The 21,224-nt window shown below is 47.8% G+C and overlaps 1 protein-coding gene across 1 annotated transcript in view; it reads right to left on the bottom strand.

Moving 5' to 3' along the window:
* SLC16A8 (solute carrier family 16 member 8) overlaps positions 1-21,224 on the bottom strand; it is a 46,346-nt gene that overhangs the window by 1,921 nt on the left and 23,201 nt on the right. The window contains exons 2-3 of the mRNA XM_085601320.1: positions 4,174-4,317; positions 2,554-3,423 (exon numbers count right to left, since the gene is read on the bottom strand). Coding sequence (XP_085457446.1) covers positions 2,554-3,423; positions 4,174-4,317 — 1,014 coding nt within the window. The remainder of the gene's footprint in view (positions 1-2,553; positions 3,424-4,173; positions 4,318-21,224) is intronic.

Here is a 21,224-nt window from a genome sequence, read left to right as displayed (position 1 = left end):
GTCTGCATAAGGCCTTACCCTTGGTTCTTGCCACTACCCTTTGCTGCCCAGTGTCTGCTCTGTGTCTGGCACTGGATCTAGTGAAACAAGCACTGGCAAAGGGTCTTGCCTTTGTGGCTTATTGACTTTGCCTATGGTTTCCAGCCACGCTGCACAGCATCCCAGATACTGTGCAGCGTGGCTAAAGTAAAAAAAAAAAAAGTTGATGCGGCTACCCTCGATGGTTTGTAGGCACACACCATGCAAGCACACCCTTCAAAATGACGCAGGTGCTTTTTTTCATTTTAGTTACCGATCTGAGTTGGATCAGTCAAAGGAAAGTAAAACATAAGAAAGCATTTTTTGTGTAAGGGCGAACATTGGGTTGGTGGAAGCAGCATGGTGTAGGATAGGGGAACGTGGAAGCGACATTGAGGATGGTGGGTGTGGCGAAGCAACATGGGGTGTGAGGGACACAAAAGCAACGCGTGTTAGGGATGAGGAAGCAACAAGGGGTTTAGGGGAAAGCAACGAGGAGGGCACGGGTGAGGAAAGGAACAACAGGGAGTGAGGAGGAGGAGGCGGGTGGAGGCGTTGGTATACCACAATACTCCTCGCAACAGACAGCGCATGCACTCTCTAGTAGGCTGGACCTAAAAAATCAGACGACAGCTGGAGAAAAACAGTTTTAAGGCTCCTCTCATTCACAAGCATTGTTTCAGAGTAATTGTGTAGGCCTCTTTCATTTAATATTTTTCACCACCTCCTACAGTTTTCGTAGAAGCTTGCCACCGGGGTTCCATTACCACTGCCCAGCCGCGGCCCATGCAGGTAAGAGTGGTGGGGCCGGGAAGGGGGGGGGGGGGGGGGGGGAAATTTCGACGGATGATAACGAGGGAAAATTAAATAAATAAATAATTTCCCCTCGTAATCACTCCGCCCCACCCGGCCCCACCGTTCTTACCTGCACGGGCCGCGGCTGCCACTGCCACCTAGTATTGATTTCATCTAATTCATCTTCCAGTACCCTAGAGACTGCCTTTATCTTTATCTCACTCTTGCAGCTTCTTTGTCAACCCTGCGTTGTTCAACTGTCATTGTTTTTCCTTCTTTCTCTTGCTCCTTCTTCCTTTTCTGCCTTTCTCTTACTTGTTCTGGGTCTCAATCTTGGTCCCCATAAATGAGTGTCGGGGGCCCAACTGCAACCACTGGCACAAGTGATGTACTTCACTCATGCTTAATATACTCCTCACCTTTAGGTGTGCAAAATGGGGGCACCTGAGTACTAGTCTCTCTGATGCTGCCCATCTCGTACCCATAATAACCCAATGCAGTGCTTAATTTGTAAAATATTAAGTCCCAGGGCCCTGATCAGGAGGCCACTGCAGCTTGCACCACCCATTGCCCCGTCTTCGCAGCCAATGACGGTACCAAAACAACTACTAACCATCTCTCTCACCTTTAAGTGCGACAGTTCAGATTATTCCAGGTCCCTAAAGCTAAAGGAGTTGCTGGGGAGGCAGATATTTTGTAATGTATATTGTATTCACAAACAACCGTTGTTCTGCTCATCTCTAAATTAGATGAGAAGCGCCACTATGTGGCAGAGTGTCATAAGTGTGGTGATGACTATTAAGTGCCGGTGCCGAACACCGTAAAGCACTGTCTCAAATTAAGAAGTGACCCAATGTATATCGCAAAGGTACCTTTTTCTGACCTCCTCTTGCCCCCATACAATTCTCACAGCACCCCAGTTCTCCTGTTTGACTCCTGCACCCACCCCTCTTCTTTTGCTCAGATTGTTTCCTCTAAGCAACATTCCTATAGTAATTGTTATGAGTTTTTTTTAACCTTTATCCTCCTCACTCCTTCCTCTGTATGTTTTCACTCAGATTTCAAATTAACTGTATTTCTGATTAAGGCCAACACAACAAGATCAGAAAAAAATGGAGGAGTAAGGCAAAAGGTTTGGGGGAAGACCACCCTAAGGCATACAGTTCTAACACTTTGAATACACATTTGTTGCAAAAAAAATGTTCTTACTTTTCCATTCAAATGTAACCTAATTCCATAACATGCGGGAGCCTGTAAAGTTGTACTATAAGAATAATTGTTGTTGTCAGTCCTCCCACCATTTATTTTCGTATATGAAAGGCAGACAGCGCTGCGGTATCCACATCTGTGTGGGCAGCAGGGTGTCAGGACTTCTCCTGCAAAATTAGTCTGGGTTACAATGTCATCAGATGGCATCCATTTTGTCCACAGACCCCTATAAAGGCAACTTTATTTGCATGATATTGGACGCCAAGTCTCTCATAGTCCTACGATTTAGCTTCAAAACTCAGGAACCATGAACAATTTGATTTTCTGCATTGCAAAAGGGGCCAGTGGCCCTCGACTAGTAGTTGGCCCTCTCAATCCAAACCCTTTGATAAGGGCTGACCAAAGAGCCGCTGTTTTTAAATTGGCTCGTAGCATCCCACCTCCACTTCCCTTGATGCATAGAGGTGATGTTAGCTGTGAACCCTCCATAAACCAGGCATGATCTTATTGTCGAACCTTGGTATACTGTACCTGCAGAAGGAGGCCCGATGAGGACAGCCACAGCCTCAAAGAGCAGCACCAGACCAATGGCGCTGGAGAATGCCTGGGGCCCCACGGTTGCCATGAGCACCTCGAACTGTAGGGCCCCCACCATGCCATAGGAGACCCCAAAGAAGACACAGAAGGTCACCAGACCCCTATAGTCAACAGCCCTGGCACCACATAGATCCGTCAGTCCATTGAAGAGGATTGCAAGGCTGAAGAAGTAGGCCACGCGTGGCCTCACCTGGGGTAGTCCCGCGAGAACTCCACAAGATGGCCGGGCCACAATGTCGACAAAGCCAATGATCGAGAGCAGAAAGGCGGCATCCACATCAGGCACACCCATGTCCTTGGCGTAGTTCACCAGGAGAATGGGAGGTGCAAAAAGTCCCAGAACAAGGCAGAACTTGGCAATGGTGTAGACGACAAAACCTTTGTTGGAGAAGACTGATAAGTCCAGAAGCTTCTTGGACTTCTTGACTTTACTGTTAAGGCAGTCTTTGTCATCAAGAATGTCCTTGCTGTGGAGGTTGGCCTTGTTGTCGATGGGTATACCTTCTTCTGCCCTTCCTATAGCCAGCATTTTCTTGGCTTCACACTTTTTATTTGCCCCCTTCTGGTTTTCTAGGGGCCGCATCAGGGCACCGCATGTGCAGCAGTTCAGCAGTAGCCCCCCCATGATCAAGAAGCCACCTCTCCAGCCAAAGGTCTCCAGCAGGACCTGGTTCAGAGGCGAGAGGGTTGATAGGAAGACTGGGCTCCCAGCAGCTGCCAGCCCGTTGGCCAAGGGTCTTCTCTTGTCGAAGTAAGCGCCGAGCATGATGAGCGATGGCTGGAAGTTGAGAGCCAGGCCCAGCCCTGAAAAGGGAAATAGATGGGAAGGATAACAGATGGAGGGAAGACAAATAAAACATACATTAGGTTTTTCCTCTGATGCTGTACACTATCATGGTTTGGATTGTGACACCAAGATACCCATGCTCCATGCGTGTGGTGGTCAGGCGCTCATGCTGCTTGTGTCCGCATGGAATGCTCAGCCTCTTTGTGATGGTGAAACGCTTATGCATCTTGTGTGAGGGTGAGGCACGTGGGTTTTTATGTGAGGATAAAAGACCCCCAAGCTGGTTGTGTTAGGATGTTCATGCTCCCTGTGTGAGTGTGAAAGGCTTAGACTCGTTCTGAGGTGATAGACTCAGCTTCTTTGCAGAAGGGTGAAATGCTCTTGCTCCCCCTGTGAGGGTGGACCGGTGCTCACACAGTGAGGCTCTCCATTCTAGGGTGAGATGCTTGGCTCCCTGTGTGGTGTAGAACACTGGTGCTTCAGGGGGAGAGTGCGATGTTGCAAGGGTTTCCTTTGTGAGGGCTAGGCGCTCTTGCTCATTGTGTGAGATGCTGTCTGGACTCCATGTGTGTGGGCAGGTGCTCATGGTGGCACTTTTACTCCCTGTTTGAGAGCAAGGTACCCAAGAATTATTAGCATGAGACAATTGCAGCTTCGAAGGGGAATGCTGGGGGGCGATGCCCTAATGTAGCCACTGGGCCTGGGTCTGAAGTCCATCGAGGCAGTGCTCCTGTGCCCTAACGTGTCGCCTCCTTACAAGCACCAACCTGTTAACATGCCGGCCGTCAGGTACAGCTGTAGAATGTTGGTTGCGAAAGAGGCCAGGATCATGCCAGAGGAGGCCAGCAGTCCCCCCACCAGCATGACTGGGCGGCATCCATATTTGTTCACCAGGATACTGGAAACGGGGCCTGTGGGTGGGAGAGGGTAGTGTTAACTAGGATAGTACCATCAGTTGAAGTGCATTAAAAAAAGCAAGGAGAACTGTGATACTGTGCACAATAGGGGTGGGGCGAGTGAGCATGGGGCATGGTCAAAGGTGTGGCAAAAAAACCCCAAATATTCTGTAATTTTTTTCTGTCTTTCACCTTCAGGTATGTACATATAAAATAACACACAGCTTAAATGTAAAATAAATGCAAGTTAGGCTAATCAGTGGTAAATGCATCAAACTTAATGAAACCTCTATTAGTCAATGCACTGCAAAGGTCAGTGTTTGTAACCAGAGAGCCACGGAATGGAACCCTGGTTGGAGCAGAGGAGAATAGTGAGAGGTTAACACAGGCCTCTGAGGCACAAGGGCCTGTGTTACGCCCCTTTAAAAAGCACACACTTGACAGCTCAGCTGGTAACTCCTTTCCAATACCACTCAAAAACAATAAATCTGTGTAATCAGGAAGCGTCGGGTGATTCCATTAATCAGAGCCAATTCCGGGCTCCAAGCACCCTTTACATTTGCAGATTAACCAGTTGTGCACATTTACATTTCTTTCAGGCACCCTGTCAAGAAGACTTGTTTAGCTGCCTGCCCCCCTTCAGCTTCACAGCACAGAAGATTCCCTGCCTTACACTTCAGCTTAAGCATTTCAGCTCTCTGAATTAACTGTCCCGGGATGGTTATGCTTTCACAGTAAGTAGGGGAACTGTTTTCCTTAAATTAAAAAAGTATGGTCACATCGTGCCCCTCCGATCCCGCCCACTTTTGTCACTGTATATTACACCACACAGCTAAAAAGAGCATGCATATCCCACATAACTCGGCACACCAGGGCACTGCTGCATGCACATTCACAGAAGATCAGGGCACTGTAGATCTAACACATGTAGACCATCATGACACTGCAATCACACACACCAAACACACCATCTCAGTGCTGTAGCCCTGCCTTTACAATGCATCTGAGGATTGTTGTCTCCCACACAGCACATCAGAACAGTCTAGATCACATATACACACAGCACATCATAACAGTGCAGATCACATATACACACAGCACATCAGAACAGTGTAGATCACATATACACACAGTACATCAGAACAGTGTAGAACACATATACACACAGCACATCAGAACAGTGTAGAACATATATACACACAGCAGATCAGCATTTTATGTTTGGAAAGATATGGTCTTCTTACAGATGAGTCTGGAGTTACTGAGGTAGGAAGTAAGTTCTGTATTCCACCTTAGGTACATGCAGACACAGCCTTCAAGCTCCTGTCAGGACTCCATCCTCCTTTTAGCACTAGTTCACTGCCAGGCTATTCCCAGCACACAGACCCAACTTCCCATGCATCAACACATACTCACTCCTCCACATTTAACATAATACAGCATTCCCTCTCTGCCCACACACACCATGCCATTACATCATCCTTTTTCCTTTCTGGACACCCGAGTCACACCACACCACTACATCGCTCCCTTTCACATTAAAAATGTCAAATGGATGCAAAAATCATTGAGAAACAAGACAAACTCCCACCTCTTCTTCCTCTTCCACAAGCTACAGCACACATGGCCTCAAGGACAACCCAGCCAGACACACTCACTCAAAGGTGCATCCCAACAATCCACCACTCCCAAAGCCCAGCCGCACCAGCTAACCAAACCAAGCTAAAACACTCGCACACCCCAACGCGTCAACAAGTCTTCAACAAGACAAACAGCAATGTACTCTGCCTCCAGTACTCAGGGCCGTACTGGCCGTGTGGGCACTGGGCGTTTTCCTGGTGGGTGGGAAAGGTGGGGGCCAGTTTTGGAGCGGTGGGGCCGTTTCTTTATACTGGGGGCCGGGTTTCCAGCAGTGCTGCAATATCAGCCCCCTGTAACAAAATAACTAAAGCATCAGCAGTGTTTCCCACCAGCACTTTACCTGGGCCGGTTCGACTTAATTGCCAGGGCTGGTTTGCGTTCTGAGTCCAGCCGTGCTAGTACTACGTACCTGTCATAGTTCTTTCCCATTTGTACATAGTGACGAAGAGTCCCAGGGTGCATACATATTAAACAAAAAAACAATCAACACCTCACACCAGCATGCTCTGCCTCCAGAACCATGCATTTATCAAATCTACCCACCAGTACACACTGACAACTGATTATGAGAATGTACATGTGATGGAACAAGCCACTCTATCACCCCTTTCCTTACACACAGGACAGTCCTTCCCTCTTCTCTTTTCTCTGACTTTTTTGTAATCATATTGCAATGATAAAATCTCATGAGGATACTTTTGTAAGCAGAAACAAGACACAATACAAGTGACTCGGGCTGTACTCTAAATGGACCAAGGTCTGCCAGGGCTGGGCACAGGCAAACCAAAATAAGAATTGGCAAAGCAAATAAGCCTTAGACCAGGGGTCTCCAACCTTTTCTATAATAACAGCTACTCATGATCAATGGAAATCATCCTGAGCTACAAATATTAATTTTGTGATAGTGAAAATATCAGACAAGATTAGTGGGCACCATTTCCAAGATTACTAGCAGCGATCACCACAGTTAATCAGGCAGGGTTGCTAGCAGTAATGTAAAAAAATGTTTTGTCCATATGGAATGCCTCGTTGAGTGTAATACAAAACGGCCGTGGCTGCAATGCCCCCAGCAAAAACACAATAATATTAGTAATGTCTCCTTGATGCCTCATGATTTATCACTGAAATCTCTACTTTAAATATATTTGAAAATTCAGCCATTTTCCCCCAAGCATCCGCTAATCAGCTCTGAAATTATACACATTTTCGTCTCGACTGGTATACGTATCTTAATTTAACCAAAACCAAAAGCTTCTAATTTAGTGGGCTGGGCTGCACACAGGAGAGCTACTTACAGGTAGTTAAAGGCTACTAGTAGCTCACGAGCAACTCGTTGGAGAAGCCTGTCTTAGGCTGTGTCAATGATTTGCTTTATAATGATATTTGTTGAGGCCCTCCTCAACCTAAAAAGGAAACTCATGTGAGCCATTCCCGGCCATTGCTAAACTTAGGCGACCAAAAATAAGCATATAGATGAAATCTGCTGATTCAAAAAAAGGTCCTACCCAGAGATCACTGAGTGAGAACATATGCATTCAATGCCTGGTAGGCCTGCTGAGGCAGTTCCTGTGTGTACTGGGATGGCCGGGGTACTCCATGCAGCGTGTGGCTGGAGACCAGGCCGTGCCATCAGTACGCTTGGGGCATGGTGAATGGTGTCCTCAAAGTGTAAGGGGGAACAAAACTGAAAACAGTTAATGGCTGAAAGCTTTCTTCTCAATATCTTGAGGCTGTTGTGGCCATGCCTTGCACCCATTACACCTGGAAAAAATGAAGCTTGTGCTGATCAGGTGGCGGGGTGCAAGACATGCGTGAAGGTGATGCCTTTTAAGAGTAAAATGTCAGCACAGCCAAAGGCCATTACCAGGATACTGTGGTGGCATCATATTCCATGGCCAAATGTTATGTGCCTCACCCAGCATCTACTGTGTGTAGACCCCGCTCAATACCCAAGGGGAACCACTTCTAGGATATGTCTGGTGGGTAATGGATCCGGTGCTTCGAATGTCTGAAGGTGATAACGAGCAGGTAATGGGGATGACTGAACTGGGTGCAGTGTATGCGCCTAATGAATACTGTCCACTGGAAACAGAGCCAGAGCTTGCTTGGCTGTTGTGCTTTTCACGAAGCCAGCAGCGTAGCATGGGTTGCCAATGCCTGGAGCAAGGCAAGTATCCTTCCACTTCTCTTTTTACAATTTCCACCCCTAAGAATTTTGCCCCCTGGGCAACCGCCACTCTGTCTGCCACTCTTAATTATGTTTTCATTGCCCAGTTGAGAGGACCATGGAATGAGTGGGGAGATATAGGCAACGGTTACAAATTTGTCCTCATTTATTTTTTCATTGTCTTCTCAGGATTAGAAAAAGGCCTTAAGGTTCAAAAGTTTGACCAAATGCAAAAAGGCGATTTCAAAGATGACTGATGTATGTGGTGTTTATGATTTCAGCATGAAAGCTGAACATGCAGCACTTGCCTTTGTATTGCCTCACAAGTCTTGCACTTAATTGTTCATTCCAGTTTGAATCCCGACAGCACAGAATTGTTCCGTGCCTTTGAGCCACAGGGACACATCCCAGCATGGCCGCCTATTTGGGTTTGCGATAGTGACCCATTGGCAACCCCTGCCACGTTGCTTGAGACCTTGGGCTCCAGGCATCAGACTTATTCAACCCAATTTTTTGCAGAAGAAACATTAAGAGATTCAACATAAAGAGATTAAAATCTAGGAGTGAGTTACCGTCTTCTCCACATCGACAGACCTTGGAGATAAAAACTTAAAGCAGTGTTTGTAGTGTATTGTAAGCCTTCAAGCGCCGCTCCAGTACACAGAAGACACATTTCCTGTGGCACTCACTTAAGATTAGTTAAAGTTACTTAAGAGTGATATTATTTTGATCATGTCTCAATGAAAGAAAGAGTTGGCCTCTTTTCCCTCCACAGCGTATCTTGGTGTATGCTGCCGCTGATATCAGAGATCTTTGTACAAAACATAGGATAACCAATGATAGGTTGATGGACAATTTAACCATGGGTATGGCTCTGTGGCAGGCCCTACTGAGGATTGTGGCTGAGACCCCAGGGATCCATGATTTGGTTTCCTGTGAGGACCGAACCATGCTACAGAAGCTAGGCGGGTTGCGTTTGACCTCTGCAATAAGACCCAGGTTGCTGTTTACAGCACCCACAGCAAAGGCAAGTCCAGAAACAGTGGAGGCCATACGGCACAATCTTAACAACAGCTCATGCCATTTACATCATCATTTCGATGTAAGCGATCATGGTGTTCATTCCATTCCACTAATAGGAATGTTCTGATGTCAGCGGTTGAGATAGTGATTTCAGTAAAAGCAGGCAGCTTTTTGTCCAGGAATGACTGCAAAGAGATGTCTACTGTATAGCAAAAGGCTGGTCACTTCATAGGTTGTGTTGTGGATGAGATTGTGTCCACAACTCCAGCATGGTTCTTGTGTAGCTCTTTAAAGCAGGATATCTTCCATTTTGAGGTTGTGGCACTGATACTGGAGGAAGTCAATGTTCATAACACTGTGACACATGTCCTACAGTAAGGACCAAAAGATAAGGCACCTATCCTCCCATTTGTCGAGGCATTTATGACTCCAATTGCAGATATTTGTAAGAAGCCACCTTCGACTTTGGCAATCTCTATACCCATATTGAGGAAACACAGACCTCCGTTGGAAGATCTTTTCAAATTGACCATCATATTCGGTGACCTCTTTGATAGATGTTGATGCAAGGGGGATGCCTAATGATTTTCCACCTTTGCCTCTTGATAGTCTATGTGAATAGATTTTTTGCGTCAGGCTCATAAGCCTTGAAATCTTTCAATGTGGTCAAGATGTTTGGTCACGTACCCATGCCTGCTGTGGCACTTAATGAAGCAGGTGATTGACCATATTCACGTGGCGGAGGTGGAAGATTTGACACTAGTCTTTACTGATGTCTTGCACGCATTTTATTCATTCGGCCCAGACTCGGTTGGTTCTTATACTAAGAGGAGGATAACCACATCATCAGTAATGAGACTGCATCCTTCATAGGGGTTGTCTGATTTTCCTCCTGACGTACACCTCAGTGGTAGAAATTTCTTTGGTGACATGCATCCAGGCAAACAGGCTTATTTCTTATGTTGAAGACTTTGAGTTGGACTGAGTAGGAAGTAATGCCTTCATGCCCACTGTGAAAGCAAATGTATGTATGTATGTGGTATTTTTATAGCACAAACCTAGACAAAGGCAGCGACGTTCTGTACAGGGTCAAAGACAATCATAAAACCAATGAGTGATAGTTGAGGTAGCTGGGTTAGGGACTGTTAATACATTCTGATGTAGTATTCTTTAAAGAGGTGTGTCTTCATCTCTTTCTTCAATTGAAGCAGCTTTAGGCTGGTCCTGGCGGATACAGGAAGTTGTTCCAGCTCCTGGATGGAAAAGGCTTGCTGCCTTCTGTTTTTTTGTTGTTGTTGCATTTTTGCACTTCTTAGTCTCCAGTCTGGGTCTGCTGGGACCCCCAAAGATGATGAGCTTGAATGCAAGATAAACGGGGTGCTTGTAATGATTGCTTTATAAATGATCCAGCTGATTTTAAAGATGGTGCGATCCAGCAAGGGGAACAAGGGGAGTCAATGGAGTTCCATCACTATGGTGGTTAGGTGGTCATATTTCTTCAGGCCCAAGATGAGATGTGCGGTGGCTAGGGTGACCAGAATTTTAAAGCCAAAAACCGGGACATTCACAAAAATAGAAGAAGGACGACAATTTTACTTCAAGCAAGTGCACAGAATGACAGCTCTCCTCAGCAGAGAATCACAGAACAGGCAATAAGAACATAAATAAAATGCAATTTTTAAACCCAGTAGCTTGCCTGTTAATAAATTGCTTTCTTGAAACAACTGCCACCAATCCCTGCTTTGTAAAACATAAAAAGAACCTCCTGCCGTTTTCAGTCGACCCTCTCTAAAAACCGGGACGTGAGCTAAATTTCCTGAAATCTGCCGGGACAGCTGGTGAAAAACCAGGACCGTCCTGGCAAATCCGGGACAGCTGGTAACCCTAGCGGTGGCGTCTAGGAGACCCTTCAGAGGTGCCAGTGTGGAGTCTGGGTTCCCATGGAGCCGGGCGTTCCCACCATCCAGAGGCTAGATTACGAGGGCTTGAACAGCAGTTCTGAAGTCACTTCACCCACCTGTGAGGCATCAGCAGCTCCAGATAAGATAATATATGGGGCAGAGTGATAGTGAAGCAGAAAATGGCATCTCAGGCTTTGGCGATGGTGATTATGTGGCCCCGGCAAAGCCGCTTTGAGACGTCCTTTAAGTCACACAACTCTAGAAATAGGAAAGGTCGTTAGAGTAGCTTACATTTGCTACTGGGTTCCTCAGATTGAAAAGAAGAGGTGCAGTTTTCCATTGAAGAGAATTCCGTCACCCCTAAAACACCTCTCGGCAGAATGTCACCAAAAGTTGTTAAAAATGTTACATATGTGTACTAGAGAAAAGTGTGCTGCTGATAAAATAGAATGGAAGATTTTTTCCCAGGTACTTTTTTTATGCCAGAAAAGAGGATTTCTAGCCTGAAGTTAATAAAAGATGTGAGATGGCTCAAAAAATGCATAAGAACGGACAGGTGCAGAACTGTGTCTTTAGGAGACACTCCAGCAGTGCTGCAAAGAGACTGGACAAGATGCTTGCTTTCATGTTCCAGTATTGCTAGCTTGCAATGTATCTGTGTTCAAATAGATGAAGAGAAGATGCCCAAATTTAACTAAGGAATCTGCTTTTCGCCTTATATCAGCCCCTCCTGTTCTCAAAGGTGCTAATATTGGCTGCTACACAATGGCGCTTGCAAGAGACGCAGAAATTTCCCTATCTGGGCCAAATTACTTTCAAAGAATATTTCTCACGTAAGGTGTTGCTTGCTCCCCAGCAGCATCATTTGAGGGTTTTTTTTTTGTTAAACAATTTTATTAACATTTTGCGTATCATCACAATGTCTTGTGTTACATCAATAGGTTACGGTGTACAAACAAAGATGAGATATCGTAGGTATAATAGTCTCGGGGCATATATACTGTAACATCTTGTCGCTCTGTGTCAACTGGGACAGGAGACCAATTAAAACCGTACAGAATTGTCACAAATCAAGGTGTGGTCATTCACTATTATCTGACCCAGATGTCTCTTGTGGGGGAGGGGGGTTTGCATATATTTCCACAATAGGTGTTCCACTTCCCCCATACCCTTGTCCATTTTTTGGGGCACCCTCGGTGAACATAGACTGATCATTTGAGGTTTTCATTAACTCTGACAAAGATGAGCCTGGTGCAACCACAAAAATATAAATTATTGGGGCAGAGATGAACACTTCTTATAAGATGGCTTTTCCACCATCAACTGTGCCGTATTTCTACACTGCAGGAACATCCCAGGTAATCAGTTTCTGTGATTTCTAGGCCTTGTGGCGCCCACCATTGAGCAATGTATGTGGTCCTGTGCAGTTGTTCCATTGATTACTGAGCATTCAGTGGTGACAATGTTTCAGGCAGCTGGTTGTATATAAGGGGTGTGCGAAACTCGTGAAATTTGCTGTAGCGTAATTATGGGAAATTACAGTACAATTATACAAAATTATGCGTAATTACACAAAATGCATCTCACACTCAAAAAAATATCCAAATGGTCAGTTTGGATAAAAATTCAACTTGAAAATGTAATTTCAAGTTGATTTCTGGTCGCTCACATTCAAAAGAGCCTCTTATGCTCAGATTTGTAGTTTTGCACTCAAAAGCTACCCAAACGGTACTCTTGGGTAAAATAAATCTACCTGAAATGGTTGTTGATCACCCAGATTGAATGAACTGCCACTTGAGTTCTAAACACTGCGCTTGCATTCTGATTTGTAGTTTTGCGCTTAAAAAATGCACATGCCTATTGTTTATTAGGACTTTCAGAAAGGACCTTTGCTAGAATTAAGGAAGGTTGATATATGATAAAAACATGTTGCCATGACATGATTGAACTCTTCTGGGGTGTCAGGTAGAGGTGTTGGAAGAGACCTCCATGATGAGGTGGGGAACAGGCTTTGGGCTTCTGAGCGCAAGTGGCATTTGGTGAAACAATCCCACATTGCTTTGTGGAACACAGAATAATCACAATAAAAACAAGCATTTGCAATGCAATACGTCTCGCATTACTAAAAGTTTGAGTTATTGGTGTTGCATAATTATTTGCAAAGCCAATAGCTCAGACTTTCAGTAATGCCAGACTTATTGCATTGCAAATGCTTTACCTTTGGTATAATCGCGGCACCCGCGCTTTACTTTTAATGTTATAGGTAAAGCGCGGGTGCCGCGATTATACCAAAAGTAAAGAAATAGAAATAAAAATCTATTTCTTTACCTTTGGCATTATTGCGGCACCCGCGCTTTACTTTTAATGTTATAAGTAAAGCACAGGTGCCGCAATTATACCAAAAGTAAAGAAATAGATGTTTTTTTCTATTTCTTTACCTTTGGTATAATCGCGGCACCCGCGCTTTACCTATAACATCAAAAGTAAAGCGCGGGTGCCGCGCTTATACCAAAAGTAAAGAAAAACAAGTGGCGCGCCTGTGTCTGGGTACGATCATAGCTCCTCCCACGGCCTATTGGTGTCTATTACGCGCTTGGTGCGCGTAATAGACACCAATAGGCCATGGGAGGAGCCATGCACTGCGCGGCAGCATGTGTTACAGCGTGTCTAGTAAATTTTTAACTGTTTGAGCTAGAAGCAATTTTTTACTTAAAACCTGCAGATTATGCAGCAGATGGTGGATCATGTGGAAAATGCAGCAAATTCATAATTATGCAGAAAATGCCATTGCCGCAAATTCACATAATTCCAGTGCCCCTGAATATAGGGCAGAATTACCTTTTTGGCTGGCATTTCTGTCCCTACACTGTGTAATTGCAAGTTTTTCGGCCTCGAATAAGTGTAATTAATGAGTCTAGAATCATTAAATGATTTCCTGCATGCTTTGTCTGCACACAAATCCCCCCTACTTTCCTTCCATGCATATCTCTAACCCATAATAACTGCGTATCAGATCCCATTTAGGGTGCCACAGGACAGGCAGGGACTAGTGAGCTTCAACTGTGTGGGCGGAGGTTATTTGCCTCTGATGTCCCTGGCCCATCCTACTATGGCTCAGCAAACCTTCCACACTTGACTCTCAGTGGCAGCGATGGCAAGCAGTCACAGGCTTCTCACAACAGTAGTGTCAGAGTGTTCGAGTTCAGAGCTCAACAATCACACAAAAGCACAAAAAATCAATGCCAGGCCCAAGTACTTTAATGCTCTCGAAAATTGAATACTATGTACGCATGTACGCAGTGCTTGCCTCTATCTAGTATCTTCTATGATCATTCCCCTGCCACCCCCTAGCCCCTCAGGTCAAAGTGACCTGCCCCTCTTTGGGGTAAGAGGTATTAGTGTGATTATAGCTCAAGTGCAGTTATCACTACTGAAATTACTGTGCTCAGTCTTTACTGCTCAGTCTCTCTAGTCTTATCGCACTTGATGGGTCAGTCCTCAGTGAGTCATTTCAGCAGCTCGGCTTGCTTCCTCCTGTGCATTTTCACCCTCTCTAGAGAGGTGGCGCACTAGCTGGCAGCTTCCTTCGTATCGTCCACTATGTCCACCGGGCTTGCATTCCGGCATTGGACCCGGCTGGTGCTGCTTTGGCAGTCCTGGGTCATCGCAGTCCCAGCCGGACCTCCGTTGGATGTTGCAGCAGGTGGGGGTTTTGGCGATGGTCACAGGTGAGGCTCTTCAGACTCTTCGTGACGTAGGTAGATGTGGCCTTGCATGGGCCAGGAGATACAGCCACACGTAGGCCAAACACACTGGGCAGTAGCGGCCATGCACCTGCTGGTTACTCGGGACAGATGCGGCTATGCCAAGAGCAGTTACTTCTGACACATGATCACAGTCCTGACTGGGCTTAGCAATGCCGATCTTTGCGGTTCCTGCAAGAAAATGACATGCAGAGGCTGCAAACTCACATACAGGGTCCACAGGATGCTCTCCTCAGTGCTTCTCTTGTAGGTGTCCACACAGACCCCTGGGACATGCTGCACCTCTCTCCTCCTTGGCAGGCACTCCTCCTGCAGGGTTAGGCAGGCTCTTTCCCTCTCAGCAAGCACGCAGGCCTCTGGGTTCTCCAGGACAGGTACACAGCAATTCTAACAAGAGATCCAGGTATGTTCCTTCACTTCTGGGATGCTGGCTGGCCATACTCTGTGAAACACTTCCTTCCTTGGCCATAGAGAACACGGGATAATAAGTGGGGTAGTGAGGTGCCACTTTTGTACACCAAAATCACACAGGAGATATGTATCCACTTTCTGCAGTTTCAGAAGCGGTTAGAGGTACTTCTCCTTTCAAGTTTCATCTCCACACTTTTTTCCAGACACAGCCTTGGTGTCAAGTACCAAGGTAGTCTTTAACCTAGCACACCCACAACAGAGGGACAAAGAGATGCCTAGCACACCCACAACAGAGGGACAAAGGGATGTGAGGTTTCGGAGCCGGACTGTCGTCAGTCAACTGAAGGAGTTAATTTGGGAAAGCCAAAAGGCCTTACCTAAAGGTTCCACTCACCTTACACAGCAAAGATTACAGTCCCACCCCTACCTCTACCATTCACCAAATGGCAGTGTTCAGGAAAACTAGTCAGAAGCTCTTTGCCAAGCAAAAGTCCTAATAGAATTTCTAATGGAGTTGTGTCCACTCCCCTCAATTCACTATCTAGGTTTCCTCCCTCCATCTCCAGGAACCTTAGCAGTACTCTTCCACTGTCTGGGAAGACAACCTCACCTCCATCTTGTGCAAAAGACAGGACAGGGGTATACAAAATAGATCCCTAAGGCCTCTGTCATTCTAGCCCACTCGCACATATACATGGAGGTCCCTGCAGGCTATACACACATACATGCATGACAAACACACAGGATGTCAGTGCTAGGAAGTGATAAAAAGGGGTGGGCTACCTCAGGTCTTTGAGAGGGAGGCCCAGGAGATCTCATCATTCAAGCAATGTTTGTCACTATTTAGTATATCACCCGTTCACTAATTGCAATAGTAAATGGGTGATATACTTGATTACATGTCCGTGTGGGTTAAGATACATTGGGATGACGACACGCAAGGTCAAAATACGGATAATGGAACATAGGAGCACCATTAGGTGCAGCAAACAAGCTACAAAACTGACTGCACACTTTCTAGAGAAAGGTCACCAGGCTGATTATCTAACATGAACTGTATTAGACAAACCAAACATCCCTATGTCTGTTCCAAATATGACCCAGTACCTATTTAGAAGTGAACAGATATGGGTCTTCAGACTAAAGATTGACAAACATGGCTTGAACGATGAGATCCCCTGGGCCTCGCTCTCAAAGACCTGAGCTAGCCCACCCGCTTTTTTTCAAACACCTAAGAATTTGGACGGGTACGTAAGGATCATGAGAGTAATACACGACTAGCTCCCCTCCAAGATGTGTACACACCATGAGGAGTGGAGTCCCAGACCACACATTGTGCCTTTAGAGGTATGGGGGATCACCACCCTGATATAACCTCTGTCTTGTCAACATACCATGAGAGTTTGGAAAAATTCCCCCTCGCTTCTTTAGGTTGTGAGGCAATATGACTATATACAAGGGGCCACCATTTTTTTCTTGGAAGGAACTGCAAGCAACATCTTTTCCTAGAAGAAAACGCAAACAACAGCTTTTAAAATGTATTACTTTTTGGTCTACTTTTCAACCAGCCACATATGAGGCCCATAGGTCTGGGTTCTCAGGTTTTTCCACTTCTCAATATCATCTAAAAGAAGGAATTAATCAAGAGCTACGTTCCCCATCTTCTTTGTAGTTCTGGGATTGGTCACTCAGCAGACCCGGAAGAGAAGGGTGGGTTGCGTCACGTGACGCGCTACACTCAACTTTGGAAAATCACATAACCAGCTCGGCTCTGAGCCGCGACTCACCTCTTTCCATGCGTAATCCATGCCACCTGATATCGTGATTAAGATACGTGAAAATGCAAGAACACTTATAACCTGAAAGAGACTGTTAGTTATAGATTCCTTACCTTAGAATTACACCTAGACGTCAGACTGGATTCAGAGAATGTTTTCTCAGCAGTACCCCTGCGCATCGGTAGGTGGTGTCGGTCGACTCCGCATCCATCGTCGGCATCGTGGTCGCTGGGATGATGTTGCTGGGCCTATATAGACGCCGCCCGTTTGCGCTGATGTCAGTTCTATCTTTTCCCACGCCAAGAGAGCTACCCCTTAGTCATTTTTTGCCTAACCTTTTTCGACGTTTTGTTGACTTTCAAGTTTATCGACTCCTGGTGCACGAGGGATGTCCCAATGCCAGACCGGGTTCAAGCCTTGCGACTTCTGTCACAAGCTGATGTCTGTGATGGATCCGATCCTCGTGTGTCTTTGGTGTCCGGAGTGCGACCACGACTCGAAGTTGTGCTCCAACTGACGAGCCATGAATCCAAAGTGTTTGCGGGAGCAGACCTGAAAGTTATTGGAGGCCTGGCCGTCGGCCCACACCTTGTCGCACTCCAGTCTTCGAGGTCTTCGGGTAAGTCCAAGAAGAAGAAGGGTAAGAAGCACTGGCGCTCTTCACCTTCTCCCTGTCAGTCGGCTGACATGGCACAGGACTCGGAGGGTCGTCGCACTAGGGCTCCTTCTCCGGTGCCTACTTCAGTAACAGCTCCACCTCTCCCCCCATTTCCAGGAGCCAGAGCGCCCCTGCCCACCTTGTCAAGATCTACGAGGCCCTCCACCTCGTCTTTAGGCAGCCCGACTCCGCTGGAATGCCTTTGGGCCCCGTGGGGGGCCCTGGGCCTGCGATGCCGGGTGCTCCGGCCCCGGTGCCGGAGGACCCCTGTGGATCCAGGCCTGGAACTGGATCCACGCTGGTCAATCTCACTTGACCTTCCCTGGCGTTGATCCCGGCAATGACAACCCCAGCACAGGTCATGCCCCCAGCCGGCGCAGTCCCCATCCTCATCCCCAAGATGGACCCGGAGCCTGACTGACGTCGGTCGACGTCAGAACCGACACCGGAGGGTACTTTCGTTCCCCTGTTCATCCCTGGTGTTTCCTACCACCCACAAGGTGCTAATGAGGACTAGGAGGGGTCGCTGGACCCTTTAGCAGACCAGCTGGAAGATCCAGACTGGAGAGAGGACCTGGGTGACGCCGGTGGTCTGGACACTTCTCCAGACCTTGGCATGCTTTCTCCCCCTATCGTGGCTACAGAGGAGGGAGTGTCCTATGCTGTGGTGATGCGAAGGGCGGCCGATGGTATGAGGGTCTTGTGCTCCATTCAGTGGCAGTCAGGACTAACCACCTGATAGAGGTGCTTCAGCCTGAGGCATCCTCCTCTGAACCCCTTCTGCCCTTCAACGGAGTCCTCACTGACGTCCTCCTGGGCACCTGGTCCAAGCCGAGCACAGGGGCTCCTGTAAAAAAGGACAACTGCCCGCCACCACCGCTTGGCCACGGGCGACCCAGTTTTCCTCACCCAAATCCATTCCCCTGAGAGCTTGGTGGTCCAAGCCTCTTCTTCAAAGGGCGCATTCCCTTCTGCTCCACCAGATAGGGAATCCAAGAAGCTGGATCACCTTGAAAAGCGCAAGTGCTCTCCTCCAGCTTGGCGCTGCTGTCTGTGAATACCGCATGCCTCATGGGCCATTATTCAGACACCATATGGGATACGGTTGCGCAGGTGCTGCCTTAGTGCCCGTAGGAGGCCCTGGCCATTCTCTCCCAGGCAGTGGCGGATGGGAGAGACGCAGCTAAATTCACAATCAGATATGGACTGGATACCCATGATTCTGATTACTAGGCAGAACGATTGCCACATCGGTAGCCGTTAGGCGCTACGCCTGGTTGAGGACATCTGGCTTTTCGGAGGATGTCCAGTCAACTTTGCTGGACATGCCCTTCAATGGCCGCCATCTTTTTGGCGACAAAGCAGACTCGGAGCTCAAGTGCTTTAAAGATTCTCGGGGTATGGCCAGATCTTTGGGCCTCGCTGCGCCTTCCTGACCACTCCAGTCTGCTTTGTGCCCCTTTCATGGCCACGGAAGGGGTGCCCAGCCACGTCTGGCCCAGCCTAGCCACTGGTTCATGCAAGCTGCCCAGCCTCTGCGTGGCCCTGGACGTGGGACCCAGCGACCTCGCGGGTCTGGGAGCCAGTGGTCGGGCCTGTCCACCCTTTCCCCCCCGCCGCAGCCTCCAAACCCTCCTAGTCCGACATTTCAGGCCCATCAACTGCCATGGGTGGCAGGATTTGCCATCACGTCCCCCACTAGCATTCCATCACGTCGGACAGGTGGGTTTTGCAATTACTCTGAAGGGGCTACTCCCTCCCCTTCCAGACTACCCCTCCCTCCATACCACCGTCTTTCGATCGCATGTCAGAGGATCATTTGGTGCTTCTCTACCAGGAAGTCTCAGCTCTCCTGGCCAAGGGAGTTATTGAGAGTGTCCCGGCGCCAGAAGTAGGTTGTGTTTGCTATTACCGCTACTTTCTGGTGCCCAAAGGACAAAGGCCTGCGTCCTATTCTAGACCTTCGGGCCCTCAACCGCTTCCTCCGGAAGGAGAAGTTCAAAGTGCTCATGTTGGCTCAGGTCCTGTCTACCCTCAACCCTTGAGAATGGATGGTGGCGCTGGTCTTGCAGGACGCCTATTTCCATATTCCCGTCCTGCGGGCCCACAGACTCTACTTGCGGTTCACAGTAGGCCACGAGCATTTTCAGTTTACCGTGCTTCCCTTTGGCATCACCAGTGCCCCCTGGGTGTTCATGAAAGTGATGGCAGTGGTCGCAGCTCATCTGCGCAGATCAGGGGTTCCAGTCTTCTTCTATCTCGACGAATGGCTGTTGACGGCGGACTTGCCCCAAGATGTCGTCTCCCACCTCCAGACTACTACGGACCTCCTGCACTCGCTGGGGTTCACTGACTCCCCTTCAGATGCTCCTTTTTATTGGAGCTGTTTTGGACACAGTGCAGGTTCGGGCCTATCCTCCTGAGCAGCGAGTCCGGGATATTCGGGCTCTAATAATGATGTTTCAGCTTCTATCCCGGATTTCAGTGAGAAGGACCCTGAAGCTGCTGGACCTCATGGCCTCTTGCATCCTGCTAGTGGATCATGCCAGATGGCATATGTGGGCTCTGCAGTGGGACCTGAAGTTCCAGTGGGTGCAGCACCAGGGGAATCTTTCTGACTATGTCCAGATATTAGAAGGAACTGCGCAAAAATTGCAGTGGTGGTTAACAAACCAAGCTTGGGTCAGAGGCAGATCCCTCTCCCTTCCCCAACCAGACATAACAGTGGTGCCAGATGTGTCACTTCTGGGATAAGAGGAGATCAGAGGTGCCTGGTCTCTGGTGGAATCCGGGCTCTATATCAACCTGTTGGAGCTCCGGGCGATCTGCCGGGCACTGAAAGCATTCCTTCCCTCTCTCAAAGGGAAAGTGGTGCATGTTTTCACCAACACCACCTCCATGTGGTACTGCAACAAACAGGGCAGAGTGGGGTTGTGGACCCTGTGTCAGGAGGCTCTTCACCTCTGGACATGGCTGGAACATCAGTGCATGACCCCGGTGGATTAACACCTGGCAGGTTCCCTGAACGCCAGGGCGGACGAACTCAGACGTCGGTGCCTGGTAGATCACGATTGGCATCTTCACTCGGAGGTGGTGCAAGGTCTCTTTCAGCAGTGGGGAGAGCCTTGGTGAGATCTGTTCACCACCGAACAGAACGCACAATGTCAGCAGTTCTGCGCACTGGAATTTCCAAGGTGGCACTCGCTCGGCGGCGCTTGTCGCCGCGAGTGGAGCTGTGGCCTCCTGTACACCTTTACCCCTGTACCACTTCTGCCCCGAAGGCTGAAGAAAATCATGTACAACCGGGCTCAACTTATTCCTGTGATTCTGGACTGGGCACGGAGAGTCTGGTATCCTGAACTCCAGAGCATGGCCATCGATCCTCCGATCAAACTGACCCATCAGGAGGATCTTCTGTCGCAGCAGAAGGGGACGGTTCTTCACCAGAACCTGTCCAATCTCCACCTCCTTGCGTGGAGATTGAGCGGCGACAGTTGACAGCTTTCGACCTTCCACCCGAAGTTTGTAATTTCATCTTGGCAGCCAGGCGTCCCTCCATGTATAACAGTATATGCGAGT

Source organism: Triturus cristatus, chromosome 4_2 (assembly GCF_964204655.1).
Source record: "Triturus cristatus chromosome 4_2, aTriCri1.1, whole genome shotgun sequence".
Classification (NCBI taxonomy): domain Eukaryota; kingdom Metazoa; phylum Chordata; class Amphibia; order Caudata; family Salamandridae; genus Triturus; species Triturus cristatus.
This window is presented reverse-complemented; position numbering and strand designations above follow the sequence as displayed.